At 42.0% G+C, this 16,591-nt stretch overlaps 1 protein-coding gene across 1 annotated transcript in view; it reads right to left on the bottom strand.

Moving 5' to 3' along the window:
• Positions 1-1,582: 1,582 nt before the first annotated feature.
• CDK17 (cyclin dependent kinase 17) overlaps positions 1,583-16,591 on the bottom strand; it is a 95,825-nt gene continuing 80,816 nt past the window's right edge. The window contains exons 10-17 of the mRNA XM_044455699.1: positions 15,911-16,034; positions 14,408-14,528; positions 13,417-13,514; positions 13,041-13,146; positions 11,382-11,424; positions 4,438-4,528; positions 3,830-3,907; positions 1,583-3,297 (exon numbers count right to left, since the gene is read on the bottom strand). Coding sequence (XP_044311634.1) covers positions 3,260-3,297; positions 3,830-3,907; positions 4,438-4,528; positions 11,382-11,424; positions 13,041-13,146; positions 13,417-13,514; positions 14,408-14,528; positions 15,911-16,034 — 699 coding nt within the window. The 3' untranslated portion in view covers positions 1,583-3,259. The remainder of the gene's footprint in view (positions 3,298-3,829; positions 3,908-4,437; positions 4,529-11,381; positions 11,425-13,040; positions 13,147-13,416; positions 13,515-14,407; positions 14,529-15,910; positions 16,035-16,591) is intronic.

Genomic DNA, 16,591 nt, shown 5'->3' with positions numbered 1-16,591 from the left:
GAGAAACCATAGACTTGTTATAGATCATGAATTCTTAACATGATCTTGTTTACATAGTCTAGCATTTGATACTTTCCTTTTTTTTTTTTTTTTGCTTTATTTATGACACCAGTCTCTTCTCTACTGACTGTGAGGATTTTGTTGTAGTCTAGCAGTTCTCTCAGTTATCCGTCTTTAAGGATAGTTGACCAGAGTTACAAGAATTTCCAGTCAGAATTCCATTTGGCTACTTTTTATACAGAAGGCTGACTTGAGATTCCTTTCAGTGGAACTCTACTCACAGGACACTTCTGATGAAGGAAAGCCAAAGGAGGCATGTTTGTCGATTCTTCCTTACCCCTGCATCCAGCTGAAAAACTGCTTTGGAAAGTGGAACTATCTGGAAATGGTGGTGAGCTGTAGAGGGATCTGGCAACATTCTCCCTCTGACTAAATGCTCTAGTGGGAGCCTACTCTGGATCTTTATCCCTTTCATTTGTAGAAGGAATCTTTCCATATATAAAAGGGACTCCATGCCATATATGAATAGATCAACATTATGAATAGACAAAATACTTACAGACTATGGGCAGTATCTACGCAACACCACTGCTAATGTAAATTGCACTGTTTTGGGTAAACACTAGTACTGACATTGCACTAGAGCTCATTTATGCTAATACAACATGATTTCTGTTAGTGCCATGTTGGATATTGCCCAAACCTGTAATGAGATGAACATCTTTTGGAATATTAACTGTACTTGCAAAAAGTAAAAAGCAACTCCTGAGATAAATTAGACATTTAAGGGTCTCAGGCTCAGCTTTTATTATAAACAATTTAAATCCCTGAAGATTGATCACTTGAAAAAAATGCAGGCAGGTCCATCAGAAACAAAGAGATAAATTGTAACATATGTTTTCCAGTCCATTTGATAGAACAACTCTGTCAATACCCAATGTGCAATTTGGCATCCCACATGACACAGAATAGTACAAATAATAACAACACATAATAAAATGATAAAATTATAAGCAGTTTGCAGATTAGCCATAGCTCATGGTGTGTTCTTGTGCTGAAACTGACCTATATTCTACTCCCATCCCAAACAGAATTTGGTCCTTAATGATAACAGCTTGGTTACCTTTGCCTTTTATTTATCATCTACATTAAATTGGAATCTGCTGCTGTTATTATTGGTACAAAATAACACACATACATAATAAGCTACATGGAATTAGCCATTTTTAAAAAAGAAGCCTGCTTGCTAACTTCTGCAGAAATCTGCCTGGGCTCCAGGAAGCAGTGAGTACAGAAGGACACTGTCTGAGCTGTCTACATTCCATTGTTTATCTAGATTAGAATGCTTCTTCCTCCCACTTGTTTACTGCCACCTCTTGCTCCCTACAAAGCAGGACTGCACAAGGACATCCCCAATCCAAGAAACAATAGTCCGATGTTATGTCCCCTTCGAAGAGGGACTAGAATGCAGAATCATTACTACAGCTACACCTGCAAACTTGATTTGTAAAAGTTTTCACTTGATCAATATGCTAGTTTACAATTACATAACTGTCATAAAACATTCAAAGACAATTAAGGATTTCCATATAATATTTATACTTTCAAAAGTACAATATTAATACAGGTCCATCAGTTAGAAATAACAGCAGTTTGTTAGCTCTACAGGGCTTCATTAACGTAAAACCAGCTTACAAATGTTGAAAAGCAGCAGTGGTCCAATAGTCACCATTACACACAAATTTGTCATATCTTCCGGAAAATAATAATAAAAAAGTTCCAAAATTCAATTTACTAGTATCATGAAATATTAATAAAACATCCCAAAACATGCCACAATCACTATTCACAAATAAAATTAAAGAAACATACATTTTTTTCACTTAATACTGTTAAATAACAATAATAAACTACAAAATTTCCTGAACAGAAATGGTAGGACCCCTGAATGTTTTACAGTGAACATCAGGAAAAAATTAAGTTATCTATGACTATTTTTCATGATATACCAGCCAAAGATTTACATAACCATTTGAAAATATACCAATAATGATTTACAGCCTCTTGAAGATGCACTAAACAAATAGGTTCAGAAAGGCGAACACAAATGCTTAAAAATACTGTTACTATCACCAAGAGGTACTTATGATACTCACTGAGATGCATAAGCTTAGTAGTAACATGTTGACTAGCTCCAATAAACAGATAACATCTAAAATCTTTAAAACCCTCTAAGTTCTCATGCTTTACAAAGACTGCAGTATGGAGTGATATCTTCCCTGCTATGCACTTGCGCTCTTCCAGTGGATTTCCAGGGAATATATAGTCACAGAACAGCCATGAAAGCAACGCGTGTGGGGTGAGTAGAAAGAGACAAAGCCACACTGCTCCTGCATTTTTGTTTTAAGTCATTGGAACATCAGGGAAAATACACTTCCAAATCAACCCAGGAAAGAATGCATACAAAATGTTCTTCAAAGTGTTTAGGTTAGAAAAAGATATAGAAGGGTGGCAGCTGCATTAAGAGTCACATGCACATGTTTTCTGCCATGAGAGCAAACTCTGATGACATTCGTAAGCAAATCCGCAGGAATGGACATGGAACCTGATTGCATGTAACAGAGGAACCATTTTTCACCTGTGTGAATAAAACCATGTTCTAAAAGCTTTAAAAAGTATTTTGCAGTATTTTAGTTACTTTTCATCTAATGTTAACATAAGAAATTTATGGGCCAAGAACTTAGGAGCATTAAAGACAAATGTACCTATTTAACAGTCCAGAAAGCTATGTTTGCATTCCAAGAAACATTGCAGTTAAAAAGAAGATATAAAACTGCAGCAATAATTCATGAAGAGAAACAGATGCATTCACATATTATATAAAGCCATTGCAACTTCTGCAGGCATTCAATTGTTTGTTAACTATACAGACAGTAGTTATTTAGCAGCAATGATTCCGCAATAAATAATGCACTGTGTTTCTCAGTCCTGCACAAAAATTGCAGCTACTGTTACATTAACAGTTGTAACCTACTGGCTCTAACGGCAGAGGAGACCTTAAAATTGACTGTACAAAAATTTGTCACACTGTGACAACAAATATAAAAACATAACCAGCAGGTCTGAAATAAAAAGACTGCACTGCAAGGAGGACAGTGTAGACAAACAGAGTTCAAGTCCACCAAGGAAGGAACTGCCTTCAGACTAGAGTCCTTGATGGATGTAAGACAGTCTTGGGCTTGACACAGCATTGCCAGCCTCAGAAAAGCATGCTTTGCCTTCTGTTCTTCCCATGTCCTAAAACAAAAAACGGGGATTTTGTTAAGGAATTCAAGCCAATTCATGGCTCCCACTCTCACACGCCAAGATCCTTGAGTGTTTGAGCTTCACAACAGATGGCAGAAAGACTAAGAATGGTTTTATTGGGGTTTTTACTTCTGTTTTATACCGTAGCTTTAAACTTATGTTCTACTTTATGACCTACAAGAAGATTCAGCTGCTAGATGGTATAGAAATGAATAAATCAGCAAGCAAGCAGTGCCTGTATGTTTATCCTTATAGCAACTCTCTCATGACTCCCCTATGAAATGTGCCCAGCAAGACACTGCAAACTGCAGTAGCTTGAAGCTAAACAAATAACTGTTTTCCTCAGTTTAGTTCCATTAACTCCAATAAAAAACTCCATAGCTGCAAAGTGCTTAAAACAAACACACCCCAGAAAATGTTTGAAGAATCCAAGTAATTCCAGTTATTCTCTTTCAAGGCACTGACATTACAATCTACTAACCCTCCAGCTAGACCAAAACAGAAAACTTAGATGCTAACATACCTGTCTCTGGATAAGTGGAATTTCGAAAGCCAGGATCTTTCTGAAGTTGAATTTCTTTTAAAGTGAATATGGACACACCTGAAACAATATGGGAAGCAATATGTTACCTCAACAAAAGCCTTTCTTTTAAAAAGTACAATATTGTGTTCAGAAGCTGCACTAAATAACAAGAGAAGCAAACACAGGGACTTTTTAAAAGATGGAGAATTTCAGGTTATAAGAGCTCTAGGCTCCTAGCAACGAAACACTTATGAATCAATAAGGTAAAGTAGGAAAAAATGCTGCCTTTGACCCCTCACTGCTACCCTCAACCCCAGATGGACAAAAGCAGAAAGAGCAAACAGCCCAAGCTTGCTTGACTGGTCCTGACCAGCAGAGGAACCCGATTATGGGAGAAAGTTTTCCCCTAGAAGCCTAGTGAAAGACCAATGCCTTTTCATTCAAATCCAGCTGGACTGAGGTGGACATCACTTTTTGACTCAGTGCAGTCTTTAGAAAGGTTTTTGGGAAAAAGCAGCCAAGGAACATTCCAGCCAAATAAATAGGAAATTTCTTCACTCCAAACAAGGTTCCTGACTAATATCAGTGACAAAGTGGTATGTGCTTACTTTCTGGTAGAGTATGTATCCTTGTTCCAAGACTTCTAAAATAGGCATGCTTCATGGCTTCTTCTGCCGAAATTCTTCTCTTTGATTCATACTGTTGAGGCAAAATGACAAGTCAGTGGAATAACTCATGCTTGAAATCTAAAATATCAAGTTCAAGTGTAAAAAATCTCAAGTTGTAAAGCAGTTCAGGCAGAAAGGCTGAGAATCATTCCTGATACCCTGGTAAACTTCTGCCTGTTTGGGTAGACAATTTGCCTTAAATTAAGTGAACTGTTTCTCCAGCTTTGCCTCTGGAACTAAAATATATCCTAAAAGCAGATGAAGTCTGCAACCAGGTAGGTACTGAAATGCTTAAATAAACATCAGGAGTAATTACTTCAACTTGGAGAATGAGTTGGGTTACTTTTAATTCCAACTACAAATGGTCTATCACATTAAAATATGAATAAAGCTGCACAGATATGTTTGGCAACGTATCTGTAAAATCCAACACGTTGCACTAGCCTGCTTTGCTTGAGTCTGCTCCTTGCTCATTCCTTACCTTACAGTGATTGCACATGGTGGTGTCCCCCACCCCGCGATTTCCATCAAATCCTCCCTAGCCTTTCTCCACAACTATTCCCTCAATGGGTGGTTTTCTGGCATTTGTGCAGTTTCCCTCCCTAAGAGGTTGAAATGCCTCTCCTAAGGATTTGTTATTGGTAGTAAGAGCTGTAACCTAGTGGGAGTTTTTAAATTTTGCCTTTAGCACTGCCCCTTTGCCTTCAGTGCTCTCATCACTAGAACTTGTCCCCTGAGAGCTTATTCAAATCTGAATTTGGAAAGGGGTTCTTTCCAACTCCTGTTCTGGAACAACAAGGAGGGTGATGAGAGAGAAGAGGGAAAAAAAGCAGGTTGCTTACCTGTAACTGATGTTCTTCAAGTGGCCATCTGTGCATTCACACATATAGGTGCTGCGCCTGCGCAATGCCTAAGGCCGGAAGACTGAAAGCTAACGGTTTTTGGCGGAAAACTCCACTCCCCTCCCCCTCCACAGTATATATAGAGCGGAGTGTCCGCCATTTTACTCAGTCTTTGAAGACCGATCGTTCACCCCCTTGTGGGAGAGAAATACATCACAGAATTATCATCGGTACCGTGAATATTAAGATATGGTACCGATGAGGAAATTCACTCACCGACACCGAGCGGGGCCAGCAGGTGGGTTGTGTGAATGCACAGATGCCACTTGAAGAACATCAGTTACAGGTAAGCAACCTGCTTTTCTTCGTCGTGGCCTCTGTGCATTGGTTTTGAAGCAAGCTTACCAGATTCTGAGGAGGGAGGTGTCGTCACTGAAGGACAGCAGAGAGGACAGCTCTACTGAAAGAGCAGTCTTGTCTGGCACACACATCCAGTCGGTAATGTTTTACGAAAGTGCATGGAGCAGCCCAAGTTGCAGCCTTGCAGAGTCTATTGGAGTGTCGAACAGATTCAGTTCGCGATCTGTAGAAGGCTAAACATCGTCTCACATCAAGAATATGTAAAGATCTTTCGACTGGGTTCAACGGTGATGGGAAGAAGGCTGGCAAGACGATCTCCTGATTCATATGAAATGGAGTAGCAACTTTAGGCAAAAATGAGGGATCCATATGAAGAACAACCTTCTCCTTATGGAAATTCAAATAAGGAGGGTCCACTCCAAGGGCACACAACTCAATGGCTCTTCGAGCTGATGTGACCGCTACAAGAAAGGCTGTCTTCCATGAAACAAGGTGCAAATCTATAGTTGCCAAAGGTTCAAATGGGGCTCTAGTGAGTGCTGAAGCACCACTGAAAGACTCCAAGTAGGCATAACTGGTCTGATTGTCGGATGAAGGTTTTGAAATCCTTTAAGGAATCTTTTTATCAGTGGAAGTGAAAAAATGGATGATCCATGTATTGTACCACGGTAGTAAGAAACTGTAGCCGTGTACACCTTTATAGACGACGGTTTAAGTCCTGAATGATGAAGTTCTAGAAGAAACTGAAGAATATCCTCTGTCGATGCCAAATGTGGAATGAATGAACAAGACTCGGCGAAAGAAGAGAATCGTCACCACTTTGCTGCATATGATCTTTGGGTTGACAGCCTCAATGCAGATTCGAAAATCCTCTGAATTTCCGAAGGGAGAGCTGTTGATCCCGATGGAAAGTCCATTGAACCCGATGGAGTAGCAGGAACCAACAGTTCCGAAGCAGTAGTTTGAGTATCGAGCCAATGAGTTTGATCCCCGGAGGGGCTAGATGCTGTTGGTATCGAGTCAGTATCGACTTTCAGCGGATCCGCCAGGCCGTGAGTTTTAGCGATGCTAAGTCCGGGTGGCGGATGGTCCCTTCTTGTTGTGTTATTAGATATGGGACTGATGGAAGATGAAGAAAATCGTTGTGAGACATGCAGAGAAGCGTGGAGAACCATGGCTGGTGTGGCCACCACGGGGTTATCAACAGTCCTGTGTCCTCATTGTGAGCAACCTTCAATACCACTTTCATTATGAGTGGGATTGGAGGGAAAGGGTAGAAATTCATGTTGTTCCAAGGGATCATAAAAGCATCCCCTGCAGATCCCAAACAGATTCCTGCTCTCGAGCAAAAAGTTCTCGCATACTCTGTTCTGACGGGTAGCAAATAAGTCCATGTTGGGATGTCCCCAACGTTGAAAGATTTGATCACAGATTTCTCGATCCAATTCCCATTCGTGGGATGTCGACATTTGTCTGCTCAGTAGATCAGCTTCCACATTGTCTGTACCGGCTAGATGAACCGCTATGAGAGTAATGTCCCTCGGGATACACCAGTCCCATATTTGCATCGATAGTTGAGCCAAGGCAGCTGACTTCGTTCTGCCCTGCTTGTTCACGTAGAACACCGCGGCAATATTGTCTGAAGTTATGTGAACAATCTGATGTCGGAGCATATCCTCGAAGGATCGTAGAGCTTTGAATATTGCCAATAGCTCAAGGAAGTTGATATGTTTTTTCGATTCCTGTTGGTTCCAAGCACCCTGAGTGCGAAGAGTGGAACATGCCGCTCCCCAGCTGACCAGCGATGCGTTGGTACAAAGAGTCATCATAGGTTGCAGGGGTCGGAACGGAACCCCTGCATTCAAATTGGCTGGAACTGTCCACCATATCAGGGAGCGTAGGACGGAGGACAGAAGACGGATTAGTTTGGTAGGCAGATCTTGTTGTGGTCGAAACATAAACATAGCACAGGAATAAGAGAGGATTTCTCAAGGTTAATACAGAGTCCAAGGTCCTTCAGCAGGGCACAAGTTGTGCGAATGGACGACAGAAGACTGTCTCTGGTCTGGGAGACTAACAAGGGTATATTGTAATATAAGGCTAATAAGGGTATATCTGAACATCCGAGTTGAAGATGTGTGCAGACTGGAGCCATACATTTTGTAAAGACCCGTGGGGCGGTAGCCAGCCTGTAAGGGAGCACATTGAATTCAAATATTTCAGAGGCAACAGCAAATTGGAGGAAGCGCCTATGACACGGATGGATGGAAATGTGAAAATAGGCATCCCTCAAGTCCAGTGGGGCGAATCAATCCTCTCTCCTCAGCAACGGAAGGGTATTTTGAAGGGTGGTCATTCTAAATTTCTTTGCTGTAATAAAATTATTAACGTTTCGTAGGTCCAATATTGGGCGGAGACCACCGTCCCATTTAGAGACTGTAAAATATCTCGAATAGAATCCATGAAGCCCTTCAGATTGGGATAGCTGACAAATCGCTCATTTACAAAGAAGCTGGTGAACTTCATCCAGTAATACCTGTGAGCATGACCGGTATCAGGCTCAATGGAGGAACGATGTCGAATTCTATTCTATATCCATGTTGTATGATGGACAAAACCCACCATCAGATGTGATGGACTCCCAAATGGGGAGTCGGCTTCACAGCCGGTCCCCAAATGAGAGAAGGAAAGGGGGGAGTGGGAGAAGAGGAAAGGTCCGCCCGGCCCGTCAGCGTTGGCGCTTATCACCATCAAAATGGCGACGGCCTTGTTGGAAGTGCTGAGAAGGCTGTTGCTTATGGTGTTGCTGACGTTGTTGGTACTGTTGCCTGGGCTGGTATTGTTGTCGGTACGAAGGGCGGGTCCAAGGCCACTTACGTCTCTGTTGCGGTTGTATCTCCATACGACGAGCCGTCATCCTGGACTCATGTATTGATTTTAACTTGTGGTCTGTCTTGGCATTGAAGAGTCCCAACCCGTCGAAAGGCATCTCTTCGATTCTTCTTTTCCTCTCCTCCGAGAAGTTGCAGCTTCACAACCAAGCATGCCGCCAGAGATGGCACCGACCAGAGCCCTGGAGTCAGTATCCCCATGATGCCTAGCAGTGGAAAATTGCTGGATTGCAACTTGCATGGCCTCTTTAACGAAGACCTTTGCCAGATCTCCTTGATTGTCCGGAAGAGCGGAGATGATGTTACCAAGGCGCTGCATGATAAAATACTGGTAGTGCGCCAATGTCGCCTCATAGTTGAAGATGTGCAGGCCGAGCCCAGAGGCCGCATAGACTCGACATGCGAGGGAGTCGATCTATCTCCCTTCCTTATCGCAGGGAGTCGTGTGACCTCTTGGCTCCCTGTCCTGTGAGGACTCCACCACGACCGAGTTTGGTTTAGGATGTCATAGGAGGAACGGAATGTCCTCCTCCAGAACCTGGTACATAGATTCGTACCACCTGGATGTGGCTTGAGGATGAGTGGGCAGATCCCATGGCTGGACCATCGATTGACGCAACGTTGTAATCAGTGACAGGGCAATGGAAGTTGACTGTTCACCTTGGATCACGTCATAGAATCGGTCAGTGCTGGGACCGGGCTGCTGTTGAGCCTCGATCTCTAGCGACCGGACCAATCTAGACATTAACTCCACAATGGAGATGTGGGGCTCCTCTGGTGACCCCGGGCCTTGGGATGTAACAGCTACATCAGGAGAGATGGAATCAACTTCGGACTCATCCGAGTCCACTCTGTAACATGCTGGAGTGCTTGAGGAAGAATCTTCCGGCAACATGGACCGACTCCTTTCCCTAGGTTCTGGTACCAGTGATGCGCCCCTCAGCGCCGATGAAGGAGGTCAATCCCGAGGTGCTGGGTAGTAACCAAATGAATGGTAGTCCCCCCATCCAAGTAGTAGGAGTATCGGGGATGGTCCCAGTCATCAGAATGCCTCTCGGATGAACAGCTTCAGCCCCTTGGGGGAGACATCTCCGTCTCTACATCCAACCGCACCGGTGGCATAGGTGTAGGAGACCTAGCTCTTGGCAGGGAGTTGCAGATCTCTCCGTCCGTGATCGACTCACGCTGCGGAGTCTGAAGTTGGTGAGGCGACTTGCTTTCCTCCCTGACAACACGTCAAGGGGACCCTGGAGGGGTAACCCTCATGGCCGCCTGAAGTGTCGGGCCCGAAGCTGTTGGTACCGTGGCAGCAGCCGGGACCGAGGGCACCAATGAACTGGATTCATGGTGTTTGGCGTGCTTGGGCTTTTTGGCTTTACAGGCCGTTTTTTTGGCCTTATCCTTCCTGGACTTCTTATGTGTAGACGACTTCTCAGAGCCACTATGCTTCCTTTTTTCCTGCTGTTTTTTGGGAGAGGAAGCAGGCTGTTCGCCCATGGCTGATGTGCCTTCCTCTGAAGGGCATGAGGATGGAGCAGCCAAGGAAGAAGCAGGGCGTTGTGGCGGCACAGCTGAAGTATGAGCTAGGCAGCGAGTAGAGGTGGCCAACGTGGAAGCAGACCTCGCAACCAGTTGGTCTGATTGCATGAGAGCCTGGTCCCAGGTGGTTCTATTTTCTCTGGCCTGCTTGGTGAAAGCCAGACAATGGCTGCATTTATCCATCTTGTGGCCTTTCCCCAAGCAGAGGAGGCACAGGTCGTGCGGGTCCACTGGGGACATCTTAGAGCCGCAAAAGGCCGCCTGTTGCGCCATCGCGAAAGAGAAAGGAGAGGATAGTGCAGAGGGGGTAGATAATATTTTTGTTTTTTTAATAGAACAAGAAGAAAAGAACAAACAATAACGAGAGAAGAATATAGTAAGGAGATAATAGGGTATGTAAACTTGGGAGAAGAGAACAAGGAAGCAATAACCAGGAGAAAAGCGAGCAACGATATGATCTAAGCGAAAGCGAAAGCGCATGAGGCACAATGAACGGCGGTTGCAAAGACTGAGTAAAATGGTGGACACTCCACTCTATATATACTGTGGAGGGGAGTTTCCCGCCAAAAACGTTAGCTTTCAATCTTCTGGCCTTAGGCACTGTGCAGGCGCAGCACCCATATGTGTGATGCACAGAGGCCATGACGAACAATAAGTGAAATCTGCTACTCCTCTCCCCGTTCTGTTATACCTTTGCAAGAACAAAAAGTCTTCTATCTGTGGAAGGATGCCATAGGATACAACCCAGTTTTCCTGCAACTATTCCACCACAGCTACACATTCATCTCATGAAGCTATGCTATTCATTGTGAGAAAGAAATAAGGATATATGAAACATCAAAGATTCCCCTCTCAGGAAAAATATACTAAATGGAATTATTCATGGAGAATTATACTTTTGCTACTTCCTTCAATGTAGGACTTAACACAGAATTAAAAACCCTATGGATATGGAGCACACACAAATAGGTATAGCTCTATTTATTTTCTTATAGTAATCAAAGCAGTTTTCAGCAAACTGCTACATGAAACCACTAGTGTGAGGAAATGGGCCTTAAAAATCAGAGAGGCATCACCTTGACATTCAAAAGAGCTAACAGACTGTGCTCCTGAGTTGTGCTGCATTAGGAACTGAATGTGCACTGCAGGTAATTTTGTACTCATAGCATCTACAAAATAAATTGTTCAATGTCTTCCGAAAGGTTCAGTATACATGCACAGTTTAGAAAGAAGGAAAAAAATGACAGCTTACTTGAAGAAATTTTATTATTAATTCAATGCCTTCTGAGTCAAGCCTAGAAACAAACAATAACAAGTTCAGTGCTTGATAGTTAAGTCTTCATAAATATTACTTCTCAAAGCAGAATCTTAAAATAGAAGTGATGTATGCATTTCTTCATTCATATAAGAAATACCGCCTTCCTTTCAAAAGACTAAAGTATTGGTGGCCAATAAAACAAGGTCATGTCTCTGCCAATCTGCATTGCCAATACATTTGTTAATTGAAGGGCACATGCTATTAGGCCATCAAAGTTTGGTAACCGCCAAAGCATGCGGTCCATGAGCTGCTACAGTTCAAGTGCTGCCTTTCTTATACAGGCTGCTTTCAGTCTGCATTTGATTCAGCCTCTATATATTAAAAGGCAAACATAATGAGAAGAGTCACCACTAATTGCCCCTTTCTATGTATGTATATATGTATTTAAAACATTTGTATGCCACCCAATTATGCCACAGCACCTCTGGGCGGCTCACAACCATGAGATAAAAACACAATAAAAACATAATAAAACCAATAACACATTAAAACAACAATAAAATACAGCAAAGCATACAAGACAAAGGGCTATGGCAATTAGTTATTAACATGTTTTTAAAAAGGAAGGTCTTTGCCTGGCACTGAAAAGAAAATAAGGAAGGTGCCAGGTGAATCTCCTTGGGGAGAGCATTCCAAATATGGGGAGCAGCTGCAAAAAAGGCCCTCCTCCTAGCGGCCATCCCTCTCCCCTCCTTAACGGATGGCTCACACAGGAGGGCCCCCTGCGTAGATCTCACATGCTGGGTAGGTACATACTGGTGCAGGTGCTCCCTAAGATAACCGGCCCCTAGGCCGTTTAGGGCTTTATATGTCAACACAAGCACCTTGAGTTGGGCCCGGGCCACAATTGGTAACCAATGAAGATCTTTCAGTATAGGTGTTATGTAGGCTGCTCTAGGGGCTCCCGTCACCAACCAAGCAGCCCTGTTCTGTACCAATTGTAATTGCTGGACCGTCTTCAAGGGCAGTCCCACACAGAGCACATTGTAGTAATCTATTTTGGGATGTTACCAGTGCAATTTAATCAATCTCTCTTCCCTATCTAAAAATAGACTAGCACAGTGTGCTTTTTAAAATCAACATCCTGTAATCCTGCACAAAGACATATTTTCTGCACCGAGGACCTTGATGAGAATGTGTAATAGCTGGTTTCCAGATGAAAATTTTATGGTGCTGTTGCCCTGTCTCATTCATGAGATTTTACAGGAGGTCCAAACAACATCTGCTTCCAATTGTAACTCTCCCCCATTTCCTCAGCATTTCTTCCAGATCTTTGCTTTCTACAAAAAAATCTTTAAGAAGGGAAAGTTGGAATAGCAGGATGCTATTTGATTAGTAGCAGCAAGAGCTACCACTCTGAAAACATCCATGGAAATAATCTATTTTCGATGTTATGAGGTATACAGTAATTAACTCAACTATAAGCAGATATTTTACAAATGTGCGAACATCCCACATTATACTGAAGAAAAAGTAGCCCAACAATATACCTGGCTAATTAGAACATAACCATATAGCATCATGTGTTCATGTATCTTTAGACCGAAACATTCATGTCACAGCATCAGCTCTAGTGTTATAACTTTCCAATACCTTGGAGCATGGTTGATTAAAGGCTGTGGCTTGTATTTAGGAAAGTTGTAGTTCCTAAACTCATCACTGGAAGTAATGCCTGGCCACGTTTCTTGTGACGGAGTTCCTGAGTTGAAAGATTATATTCATTACTAACTTCATGGGAGCATTAAAATTAAATTCAAAAACTGCATTTGAATCCAAAAGATTAGTAAGCAATTAATAGCATTTTACTTAAATTCAGTGAAATGGCAGATTAATTTGCAGTAATAGAAACAGCCCCTCACACACTTTATGAAAAGATATGTGCTGCAATTAGGGTCTGACATACTTTCAAAAATCTACTTCTAAAGAGTAAGACAAAGCCATAACTGCAAGCTAAGCATAATGTACTTACCCAGAAGTCTGAAAATTAAGTGCAATTCATCTTCAACAGTTGATCCAGGAAAGAGAGGTCTGCCAGATGCCATTTCGAAGAATATACATCCAACACCCCTTCAAAGAGGAAAAGTTAAAATGATAGTTAGAATGGAGATAGCAATTTCTGGGTGAAGTATATTGCTGTTCACAATTGCTGCAATGTGCCTTCCTTGGGCGAACCATTGGCTATGGCTTACGCTAACTGGAACAAAACAGTTGTCAATCTCTGGGTTCAGACAACACAAGGATCCACACTGAAGCCCCACTGAGTTAGCGTTGTCATTGAACTGTGGACGGTTGTTGAAATATAGGTTATTCTGTTGTGTGAGTTGAGCCACAATGTAGAACAAGCCATCATTAACAACCCAACAACAAACCATGGGTTCTCCTCACAAACTGTTTGTGGTTAATTTGCTTGCTTGTGCAGCTATGTTCAGATAACACAAAAGCCCAGTCAATGAGTGAACACACTAAAGGTGCACTGCTATGCATATTTAAACAGAAAAAAGGTCCTACAACTCCCAGCTTTTCTCTAGGCAACCATACTGGCTGGGGCATGCTGAGAATTGTAGGGCATATTTCTGCCTAAAAATGTATAGGATTGTTCCTCAACAGCATTATTTTCCTTCCACCAGAAGCAAAAAGCAATTGACACATTTTTTTTTTGCCTGCATTGGAAATGCTTTTCCTAATTGATCCCAATCAGTTTTACAACTCCAGTTTTTAGATTCAAAATGTGAAGGTTTTTAAGGACCTTAACTTCTTTTAAAATTACAACCCCAGGATCTTTGGAAAGCTAAGTCCTGGAACATAAAGTATGGCATTCTTTCCATTCTCCAATGTCAAATGTAAACTTGAGCAACTTTGAATATTTATGAACATGTTACAATGCCACAGAGTTTACAGGGCAAAACCCCCATTTGTATAGTTTGCAAGAAAGCACAGATTAATATTTAAGAAAGACATACCACATGTCAATTTGTGTTGAATATTCTGAAGATCCAAGGAGAACATCAGGTGGCCTATACCACAGTGTGACAACTTCATTAGAATAGGTCTTAGTAGGGACAGATTTTGCTCTAGCCAAGCCTTCAAAAATAAAGAGAAGTATATATTTAGTGTAGACCCACTGGTGTCACTTTTATTTTATACTGTATTTGCTCTCATTTGTTCTTCTATGTGGTTGAAGATACCACTGAACATTTAAAATATATAATACTGGCTACAGCAAAATAGGAATGTACAAATCATTTCAACAGACCATGCTTTTTAGAGTTTAACAGCCCCAGTAAGAATAGAACATTGGATGCACACAGAATATTGGATCACCTACGATTTGCTTAATGTAACTCGCACAAAATCAGAAAGTTGGTTGTGACAGTGGGAGGAGACCACTGGAAAAACACAGCATTATCATCACAAGCAATTCACATTGCCAGGCTTTGACCAGAACTGGGGCTGGGAGAAAGGAAGCGGGGAATGCCTGCTCTCCTGAAAGCTTTTCCTAACGTGGGCCTTTCTGAGTACAGGCATTCCCTGAGTTATGAAAATCCAAGTTACAAGCAACCCACACTTATGAACAAACTGCCATAAAGCCTATTAATTTTAAAAAATCACTGCGAAAACTAGTCATCAACATAGCTAGAGAGAAAGTGATGGAAGGGTCACTCTTCACCTCTCCTTTTCCATCCTTCCTGCACATTTGTTTTGTTCTCATTGGCCTAGTTTGCATGATCACAGTGGATGAAGCAAGCCGCTGCATGGGCCAGCTGGATTTCACTAATTACTCCCACCAGGGTGGTTTGCAGTACTATCCAAACTTAGGCAGCATGGCTGGTTTGGGGAAGACAGCAACTCTCAAAAAATGTAGCAAGAGCTGAAGAATGATTTGAAGGCTGGCATGAACCCCATATTAGCCATGGTGCAGGTCATTAGGAAAATCTAGCTGGCATGTGCTTCCCACATGCAGCAGCTGCAACACACCATGACAGCTTCTTTTAGCCACTGTGATCAGGTGAACCAGGTCATTGCTTTGTTTGTGCTTAGGCCTTCCTAGTGCCTGAAAAGTAAGACCAGCACCCAGGAATGTTTCAAATGTAAAGCAAAATGGAATTCACCAAAGTGGCAGATAGAGGAAAAGGCACCATTCAATTTTGAAAGTGCCTTCAACAAATGCTTTTCCAGCAAAAAAATACATGCTATAAGCAGAAGGTTAAGGTCCATGCTCCCAAGAACTGTGTAGTTCTTGAGCTACTGGCCCACAGAGAAATTTCTGCCCCTTGGGAACTATGGGCTAGACCCAGGTTGTCTGACAAAGCTTAGGGAGCTGCTAAACCTAAACGAATACCTTAAGGTATACACCTTGTGTATTTTGGCATGTGTCTGTTATCACTCTCTGTGTGTTTGTGTGCATATACACAAACATTTTCTTATGAATGAAATGAAATAAAATCAACCCATTAGCTACATACCAAAGTCAGCTAGTTTCAATTCTCCTCTTTCATTAATGAGAAGATTTTGTGGTTTTAGGTCTCGGTGTAGAACTTTTCTTCTATGACAGTATGCCAAACCACGCAGAATCTGGTATAAAAACAACTATAAAAGGAAGAAAAGAGATTAATTCTGACTTTTAGATCTGATAACAAGCCATGCATGGTTGATTATCTGTTCATAACCGCCAGGCCCATATATATGAAAATGTGGAGAAAACCTCCTAGAGCTGCAAGTTGTTCTCAGGTGACAGACATCCTAATAGTAGCAATTTTAACCTTATTACATAAGCTTATCAAGTGTATTATTTTACAACACCCTCTTCCCTTCTCTACATTCTGTATTGCTATGTATGCTCTGATGTCTCTAAATAAAGAGACTAAAGAGATATTTCCACAAAATAAAGAGATATTTCCACTAAAGCAGAAATATCTTTGAAATGCTGTGAAATGAGGGCTTCAGGTTGAGCCAGGCATATGATAAAGCAAACAAAAGAAACCTCTGCAGCTCAATGTATCTTTAATCACATTTGTCATCCTTCCCTGCATCCTGGGAACTTTTATTTAGGTACCACAATAGCACCATGCATGCATCCTTTATGTTTCTTCTCTCCTTTCTTGCATTTGCCTCCTGATATCCTCCTTGTTGCTTTTGCTCAGTGT

The sequence above is a fragment of the Varanus komodoensis genome, unplaced genomic scaffold (genome assembly GCF_004798865.1).
Source record: "Varanus komodoensis strain SLA01 unplaced genomic scaffold, ASM479886v1 scaffold8, whole genome shotgun sequence".
Lineage (NCBI taxonomy): Eukaryota > Metazoa > Chordata > Lepidosauria > Squamata > Varanidae > Varanus > Varanus komodoensis.
Note: the sequence above shows the minus strand (reverse complement) of the source record. Positions and strands in the feature narration are given on the sequence as shown.